A 9,552-nucleotide genomic window follows, 5' to 3' on the forward strand; every position below is an offset into this window, starting at 1 on the left:
TGTTTCTACAGAAGGGAAGGTAGCAGAGTTGAGAGTGACTGGCTGTGTTTTAATAAAGAAGGGAAGGTAGCAGAGTTGAGAGTGACTGGCTGTGTTTTTCTACAGAAGGGAAGGTAGCAGAGTTGAGAGTGACTGGCTGTGTTTTAATAAAGAAGGGAAGGTAGCAGAGTTGAGAGTGACTGGCTGTGTTTTTCTACAGAAGGGAAGGTAGCAGAGTTGAGAGTGACTGCCCTGTGTTTTTCTACAGAAGGGAAGGTAGCAGAGTTGAGAGTGACTGGCTGTGTTTTTCTACAGACGGGAAGGTAGCAGAGTTGAGAGTGACTGGCTGTGTTTTAATAAAGAAGGGAAGGTAGCAGAGTTGAGAGTGACTGGCTGTGTTTTAATAAAGAAGGGGAGGTAGCAGAGTTGAGAGTGACTAGCTGTGTTTTTATACAGAAGGGAAGGTAGCAGAGTTGAGAGTGACTGGCTGTGTTTTAATAAAGAAGGGAAGGTAGCAGAGTTGAGAGTGACTGGCTGTGTTTTAATAAAGAAGGGAAGGTAGCAGAGTTGAGAGTGACTGGCTGTGTTTTTCTACAGAAGGGAAGGTAGCAGAGTTGAGAGTGATTGGCTGTGTTTTAATAAAGAAGGGAAGGTAGCAGAGTTGAGAGTGACTGGCTGTGTTTTTCTACAGAAGGGAAGGTAGCAGAGTTGAGAGTGACTGGCTGTGTTTTAATGAAGAAGGGAAGGTAGCAGAGTTGAGAGTGACTGGCTGTGTTTTAATAAAGAAGGGAAGGTAGCAGAGTTGAGAGTGACTGGCTGTGTTTTTCTACAGAAGGGAAGGTAGCAGAGTTGAGAGTGACTGGCTGTGTTTTTCTACAGAAGGGAAGGTAGCAGAGTTGAGAGTAACTGGCTGTGTTTTTCTACAGAAGGGAAGGTAGCAGAGTTGAGAGTGATTGGCTGTGTTTTAATAAAGAAGGGAAGGTAGCAGAGTTGAGAGTGACTGGCTGTGTTTTTCTACAGAAGGGAAGGTAGCAAAGTTGAGAGTGACTGGCTGTGTTTTAATGAAGAAGGGAAGGTAGCAGAGTTGAGAGTGACTGGCTGTGTTTTAATAAAGAAGGGAAGGTAGCAGAGTTGAGAGTGACTGGCTGTGTTTTTCTACAGAAGGGAAGGTAGCAGAGTTGAGAGTGACTGCCCTGTGCTTTTCTACAGAAGGGAAGGTAGCAGAGTTGAGAGTGACTGGCTGTGTGTTTCTACAGAAGGGAAGGTAGCAGAGTTGAGAGTGACTGGCTGTGTTTTAATAAAGAAGGGAAGGTAGCAGAGTTGAGAGTGACTGGCTGTGTTTTTCTACAGAAGGGAAGGTAGCAGAGTTGAGAGTGACTGGCTGTGTTTTAATAAAGAAGGGAAGGTAGCAGAGTTGAGAGTGACTGGCTGTGTTTTTCTACAGAAGGGAAGGTAGCAGAGTTGAGAGTGACTGCCCTGTGTTTTTCTACAGAAGGGAAGGTAGCAGAGTTGAGAGTGACTGGCTGTGTTTTTCTACAGACGGGAAGGTAGCAGAGTTGAGAGTGACTGGCTGTGTTTTAATAAAGAAGGGGAGGTAGCAGAGTTGAGAGTGACTAGCTGTGTTTTTATACAGAAGGGAAGGTAGCAGAGTTGAGAGTGACTGGCTGTGTTTTAATACAGAAGGGAAGGTAGCAGAGTCAGACAGAGAGGTGGAATGTCCTGTGTTTTAATACAGAAGGGAAGGTAGCAGAGACAGACAGAGAGGTGGACTGTCCTGTGTTTCTCTACAGAAGGGAAGGTAGCAGAGACAGACAGAGAGGAGGACTGCCCTGTGTTTTAATACAGAAGGGAAGGTAGCAGAGACAGACAGAGAGGTGGACTGCCCTGTGTTTTAATACAGAAGGGAAGGTAGCAGAGACAGACAGAGAGGTGGACTGTCCTGTGTTTTAATACAGAAGGGAAGGTAGCAGAGACAGACAGAGAGGTGGACTGTCCTGTGTTTCTCTACAGAAGGGAAGGTAGCAGAGACAGACAGAGAGGTGGACTGTCCTGTGTTTTAATACAGAAGGGAAGGTAGCAGAGACAGACAGAGAGGTGGACTGTCCTGTGTTTTAATACAGAAGGGAAGGTAGCAGAGACAGACAGAGAGGTGGACTGCCCTGTGTTTTAATACAGAAGGGAAGGTAGCAGAGACAGACAGAGAGGTGGACTGCCCTGTGTTTTAATACAGAAGGGAAGGTAGCAGAGACAGACAGAGAGGTGGACTGTCCTGTGTTTTAATACAGAAGGGAAGGTAGCAGAGACAGACAGAGAGGTGGACTGTCCTGTGTTTCTCTACAGAAGGGAAGGTAGCAGAGACAGACAGAGGTGGACTGCCCTGTGTTTTAATACAGAAGGGAAGGTAGCAGAGACAGACAGAGAGGTGGACTGCCCTGTGTTTTAATACAAAAGGGAAGGTAGCAGAGACAGACAGAGAGGTGGACTGTCCTGTGTTTCTCTACAGAAGGGAAGGTAGCAGAGACAGACAGAGAGGTGGACTGTCCTGTGTTTTAATACAGAAGGGAAGGTAGCAGAGACAGACAGAGAGGTGGACTGCCCTGTGTTTTAATACAGAAGGGAAGGTAGCAGAGACAGACAGAGAGGTGGACTGTCCTGTGTTTTAATACAGAAGGGAAGGTAGCAGAGACAGACAGAGAGGTGGACTGTCCTGTGTTTTAATACAGAAGGGAAGGTAGCAGAGACAGACAGAGAGGAGGACTGCCCTGTGTTTCTCTACAGAAGGGAAGGTAGCAGAGACAGACAGAGAGGTGGACTGTCCTGTGTTTTAATACAGAAGGGAAGGTAACAGAGACAGACAGAGAGGTGGACTGCCCTGTGTTTTAATACAGAAGGGAAGGTAGCAGAGAGACAGAGAGGTGGACTGTCCTGTGTTTTAATACAGAAGGGAAGGTAGCAGAGACAGACAGAGAGGTGGACTGTCCTGTGTTTCTCTACAGAAGGGAAGGTAGCAGAGACAGACAGAGAGGTGGACTGCCCTGTGTTTTAATACAGAAGGGAAGGTAACAGAGACAGACAGAGAGGTGGACTGTCCTGTGTTTTAATACAGAAGGGAAGGTAGCAGAGACAGACAGAGAGGAGGACTGCCCTGTGTTTTAATACAGAAGGGAAGGTAGCAGAGACAGACAGAGAGGTGGACTGCCTTGCACTGAGAAGTTAAACAGCAGTAGTTAATCAGCAACCCTGCTCCTGGAGAGCTAGCTAGGTGGTTCAGACTTTCTCTTGTAGTTCACACTAACTGCTCTTGAGTGCTACTGCACCAAATTATATATATTGTTTTGAAACGGAAGACTTGGGAAACGCATAGCTGAGAGAGTGTGTGAGAGAAGAATGGAATTAATCAACATTCAGAGACTGAGGTGGTAACCTAGCATGGAAAGGCACTAGGAGACCCAATATTCACACCAGCATACCCTGTAGAATGAAGCAATATATTCACACTAGCATACCCTGTAGAATTAAGCAATATATTCACCCTAGCATACCCTGTAGAATTAAGCAATATATTCACACTAGCATACCCTGTAGAATTAAGCAATATATTCACACTAGCATACCCTGTAGAATTAAGCAATATATTCACTCTAGCATACCCTGTAGAATGAAGCAATATATTCACACTAGCATACCCTGTAGAATGAAGCAATATATTCACACCAGCATACCCTGTATAATTAAGCAATATATTCACACTAGCATACCCTGTAGAATGAAGCAATATGGACAGAACTTAGTTGACAGTAAATAAGTTGTGGTAGAGTGGTAGGGTGGTAGGGTGGTAAAGTGGTAGGGTGGTAAAGTGGTAGGGTGGTAAAGTGGTAGGGTGGTAGGGTGGTAAAGTGGTAGGGTGGTAAAGTGGTAGGGTGGTAGTGTGGTAAAGTGGTAGAGTGGTAGGGTGGTAAAGTGGTAGGGTGGTAAAGTGGTAGGGTGGTAAAGTGGTAGAGTGGTAGTGTGGTAGGGTGGTAAAGTGGTAGGGTGGTAAAGTGGTAGGGTGGTAAAGTGGTAGGGTGGTAAAGTGGTAGGGTGGTAGGGTGGTAGGGTGGTAAAGTGGTAGAGTGGTAGTGTGGTAGGGTGGTAAAGTGGTAGGGTGGTAGGGTGGTAAAGTGGTAGGGTGGTAAAGTGGTAGGGTGGTAAAGTGGTAGAGTGGTAGTGTGGTAGGGTGGTAAAGTGGTAGGGTGGTAAAGTGGTAGGGTGGTAAAGTGGTAGGGTGGTAAAGTGGTAGGGTGGTAGGGTGGTAGGGTGGTAAAGTGGTAGAGTGGTAGTGTGGTAGGGTGGTAAAGTGGTAGGGTGGTAGGGTGGTAAAGTGGTAGGGTGGTAAAGTGGTAGGGTGGTAGGGTGGTAAAGTGGTAGGGTGGTAAAGTGGTAGGGTGGTAAAGTGGTAGGGTGGTAGTGTGGTAAAGTGGTAGAGTGGTAGTGTGGTAGGGTGGTAAAGTGGTAGGGTGGTAGGGTGGTAAAGTGGTAGGGTGGTAAAGTGGTAGGGTGGTAAAGTGGTAGGGTGGTAGGGTGGTAAAGTGGTAGGGTGGTAAAGTGGTAGTGTGGTAGGGTGGTAAAGTGGTAGGGTGGTAAAGTGGTAGGGTGGTAGGGTGGTAGTGTGGTAAAGTGGTAGAGTGGTAGTGTGGTAGGGTGGTAAAGTGGTAGGGTGGTAAAGTGGTAGGGTGGTAAAGTGGTAGGGTGGTAGAGTGGTAGGGTGGTAGAGTGGTAGGGTGGTAGGGTGGTAAAGTGGTAGGGTGGTAAAGTGGTAGGGTGGTAAAGTGGTAGGGTGGTAGGGTGGTAGGGTGGACACAGTCACTCACCTTGCCTCCTTTGTCTGCACTGCGCTCTGAACTGTAGAGCTGCACGCACAGGGAGGAGGAGAGGAGAGGAGAGGAGAGGAGAGGAGAGGAGAGGAGAGGAGAGGAGAGGAGAGGAGAGGAGAGGAGAGGAGAGGAGAGGAGAGGAGAGGAGAGGAGAGGAGAGGAGAGGAGAAAAGCATGTTGAGTTAGAGACAGGTGGAGGAGAGCAGGACTGATGGAAAATAACCAGACAGTACTAAGGTTAAAGGAAATAACCAGACAGTACTAAGGTTAAAGGAAATAACCAGACAGTACTAAGGTTAAAGGAAATAACCTGACAGTACTAAGGTTAAAGGAAATAACCAGACAGTACTAAGGTTAAAGGAAATAACCAGACAGTACTAAGGTTAAAGGAAATAACCTGACAGTACTAAGGTTAAAGGAAATAACCAGACAGTACTAAGGTTAAAGGAAATAACCAGACAGTACTAAGGTTAAAGGAAATAACCAGACAGTACTAAGGTTAAAGGAAATAACCAGACAGTACTAAAGTTAAAGGAAATAACCAGACAGTACTAAGGTTAAAGGAAATAACCAGACAGTACTAAAGTTAAAGGAAATAACCAGACAGTACTAAAGTTAAAGGAAATAACCAGACAGTACTAAGGTTAAAGGAAATAACCAGACAGTACTAAAGTTAAAGGAAATAACCAGACAGTACTAAAGTTAAAGGAAATAACCAGACAGTACTAAGGTTAAAGGAAATAACCAGACAGTACTAAGGTTAAAGGAAATAACCAGACAGTACTAAGGTTAAAGGAAATAACCAGACAGTACTAAGGTTAAAGGAAATAACCAGACAGTACTAAGGTTAAAGGAAATAACCAGACAGTACTAAGGTTAAATGAAATAACCAGACAGTACTAAGGTTAAATGAAATAACCAGACAGTACTAAGGTTAAATGAAATAACCAGACAGTACTAAGGTTAAAGGAAATAACCAGACAGTACTAAGGTTAAAGGAAATAACCAGACAGTACTAAGGTTAAAGGAAATAACCAGACAGTACTAAGGTTAAAGGAAATAACCAGACAGTACTAAGGTTAAAGGAAATAACCAGACAGTACTAAGGTTAAAGGAAATAACCAGACAGTACTAAGGTTAAAGGAAATAACCAGACAGTACTAAGGTTAAAGGAAATAACCAGACAGTACTAAGGTTAAAGGAAATAACCAGACAGTACTAAGGTTAAAGGAAATAACCAGACAGTACTAAGGTTAAAGGAAATAACCAGACAGTACTAAGGTTAAAGGAAATAACCAGACAGTACTAAGGTTAAAGGAAATAACCAGACAGTACTAAGGTTAAAGGAAATAACCAGACAGTACTAAGGTTAAAGGAAATAACCAGACAGTACTAAGGTTAAAGGAAATAACCAGACAGTACTAAGGTTAAAGGAAATAACCAGACAGTACTAAGGTTAAAGGAAATAACCAGACAGTACTAAGGTTAAAGGAAATAACCAGACAGTACTAAGGTTAAAGGAAATAACCTGACAGTACTAAGGTTAAAGGAAATAACCAGACAGTACTAAGGTTAAAGGAAATAACCAGACAGTACTAAGGTTAAAGGAAATAACCTGACAGTACTAAGGTTAAAGGAAATAACCAGACAGTACTAAGGTTAAAGGAAATAACCAGACAGTACTAAGGTTAAAGGAAATAACCAGACAGTACTAAGGTTAAAGGAAATAACCAGACAGTACTAAGGTTAAAAGGAAATAACCAGACAGTACTAAGGTTAAACGCAGGGTTCGTACAGACAGTGGCAAGTCAAATTCAAGGACTTTTTCAAAGACAAATTCAAGCACTCATATTTATTTTCAAGAACCATCAATTTGCAATAGTTCCTATTATGCAATTGTTTCTAGTCGCCACCAGATGGCAGTAGAACACCATAACTAACTTACTATTCATCACCATCTTACAAGTTCTACTCAATAATACGTGTTTCACACTTATTGACTACATACATGAGTGGTAAGTCAGTACTGATGATGTTGACTGATTTCCTTATATGAATTGTAACTCAGTAAATTTTTTGAAATGGTTGCATTTATATTTTTGTTCAGTGTACATGATAATAATATTAAATTGTCTTTCTATTTAAATTGCCTTTATATTTCACTTAAATGTTAGGTCCACAGGCTGTCCCAACACATAACGACATTAAAGTTAATTCTGACAGTGTAAAAGGCCCTTAGTTGACACTAAAATGTTGTAATCTATACACATTTGAAGAGCAACAAGTTACTGTGTTTGATAAGATTCTCTCAGGGGACCCTATTTAAATTTTAGGGGACCCACATGGGTTCCGGACCCCAGGTTTGGGAACCACCGTACTACTAACCTCTCTCTCTGCTTGCTTCAATGCTTCCTCTCTCTGAGTATCTCATTTTCCTCCTTCATTGCAGCCTGAATCACCACTGTCTGTCTCACTACTCACCGTAAAGAAAAGGTATTTTGTTATGAGAACTTATATCTTTTGATTATAGCTAGCTTTAATTTCAGTCAACTGCTCCTGCTGAGGTCAGGCTCCGTTCAACGTTAGCTTCTAACTCCATCCTTCTAACCAGCTAGTTATAGCTAGCTAACCTGGCTAACAGCCAAAGCCCTTGAGCTACCTAGCTAGCTAGACATCTGACTGAAATATCAGTTTATTATTTACCAGTTGTACACTCATTTTTGTTTGGGGGATGTCTGTTGACACGGCAGGAGTCGAGGGATGTTCTGCCTGGAAATTAAAGGTCCAAGACCAATACATTTTTCAAACATTTTTCATATTAACATATTTTATCATTTTCTGTTCTCCTCTCATTTTAATTCAAGTACTACCTTTCAGAACATTCCTGATTTTCAAGGTATTCCAGTACTTGAATTTCAGGAGTGCCAAATTCAAGTATTTTAGGCACCTCAAGCACCTTGTGTGAACCCTGGAAACGGAGCACGGAAGACACTTCCCGGATGCGTACTCCTTTTGTACATATTTTGAAGCATGCATCAATGCAAGCTTCAACGGAAAGTATTTCACAGAAACACAAAAAAACAACGACGGAACATTTCCTGAAATCAATGACTCTTGACTTCGGAATGAAATGTTGCCCATTCACATCTCATATATTGCCTGACTACAATATTTTATATCTTTGATACGTTAATACATTTATACTGTGTTAATTTTAGCATGTTTACCTTGCCTACAATACCCACTGTAGTGTGCGCAGATCGCAAGCCCATAGTAAGTCAACAGGGCGAACGTTAACTGGCTAGCTATTACTGTTAGCTAGCGAGATAGCCACAAAGAATTTACATCTACCTTGCATAACATTAGTTTTAGGTAATTTTAGCATGTTTACTATCTGGTTAGCTAGATTATTACGAGCTAGCTGAGAATTATGAAGTAAAACATTTGCTTTGTGTATATCTCGTTTCGTGTCTATTGTTGCCATTGTCCTGGCTGGAAGAAGGTTCGGTGAACGGGGGGGGGGGGTGCAGCGTGAGGTAATACAGTAGGGAGAGTGCTTCTCAAACGGAATGTTTTATGCGAACTCAAGAGAACGTCCTCGGAAAATGCACTCGAAGCATGAGAGTGTGGAGCACGGTAGTACGCATATTGAGAAACACCCACAGTCTTCAATAAATACTTAATTAGTAGAATCTGCTGTGATACTGCTTTGGCTGCACCCGCATCAACCCTGTAGAGAGTAAGACTGCCTACCAATGGTCGAAATGGAGGGGAATGGAAATGAATGGGAGATAGAGGGAAGGGAGAAGAACTTCACTGGCAAGCATAGCTACTAGACAGGGAGATACATTTCACAGAGGATAGGTCTATATATGACTAGGATGATAGTGTTATAAACCAAGCTGTACAGAGAAGGGATAGGGTTATTTCACAGAGGATAGGTCTATATATGACTAGGATGATAGTGTTGTAAACCAAGCTGTACAGAGAAGGGATAGGGTTATTTCACAGAGGATAGGTCTATATATGACTAGGATGATAGTGTTGTAAACCAAGCTGTACCTTGTCCACACAGTCATCGAAGAAGGCCAGGCTGGCGTCTTTGTCTGAGACGAAGGAACACTCCTCTATGAACCTGATGAACATCTGAGTCTTGGTCATCAGGGAGTAGAACTTCTGGTGGGACCGGTCTCTGCTCTTCAGGAACCCTACAGAACATTAGAACCATATGAGAAACCTATAAAAGATACAGTAGAACTTTTGGTGGGACCGGTCTCTGCTCTTCAGGAACCCTACAGAACATTAGAACCATATGAGAAACCTATAAAAGATACAGTAGAACTTTTGGTGGGACCGGTCTCTGCTCTTCAGGAACCCTACAGAACATTAGAACCATATGAGAAACCTATAAAATATACAGTAGAACTTCTGGTGGGACCGGTCTCTGCTCTTCAGGAACCCTACAGAACATTAGAACCATATGAGAAACCTATAAAGATACAGTAGAACTTCTGGTGGGACCGGTCTCTGCTCTTCAGGAACCCTACAGAACATTAGAACCATATCAGAAACCTATAAAGATACAGTAGAACTTCTGGTGGGACCGATCTCTGCTCTTCAGGAACCCTACAGAACATTAGAACCATATGAGAAACCTATAAAGATACAGTAGAACTTCCGGTGGGACCGGTCTCTGCTCTTCAGGAACCCTGAAGAGGAC

At 43.0% G+C, this 9,552-nt stretch overlaps 1 protein-coding gene across 1 annotated transcript in view; it reads right to left on the bottom strand.

The window, feature by feature from the left end:
- LOC311117498 (C-myc promoter-binding protein-like) overlaps nt 1–9,552 on the bottom strand; it is a gene marked incomplete at its 5' end in the record, with an annotated part of 105,202 nt that overhangs the window by 77,471 nt on the left and 18,179 nt on the right. The window contains 2 exon segments of the mRNA XM_084192421.1: nt 4,830–4,868; nt 8,895–9,040. Coding sequence (XP_084048547.1) covers nt 4,830–4,868; nt 8,895–9,040 — 185 coding nt within the window.

This window comes from Coregonus lavaretus (genome assembly GCF_964263955.1).
Source record: "Coregonus lavaretus genome assembly, contig: HAP1_SCAFFOLD_1015, whole genome shotgun sequence".
Classification (NCBI taxonomy): domain Eukaryota; kingdom Metazoa; phylum Chordata; class Actinopteri; order Salmoniformes; family Salmonidae; genus Coregonus; species Coregonus lavaretus.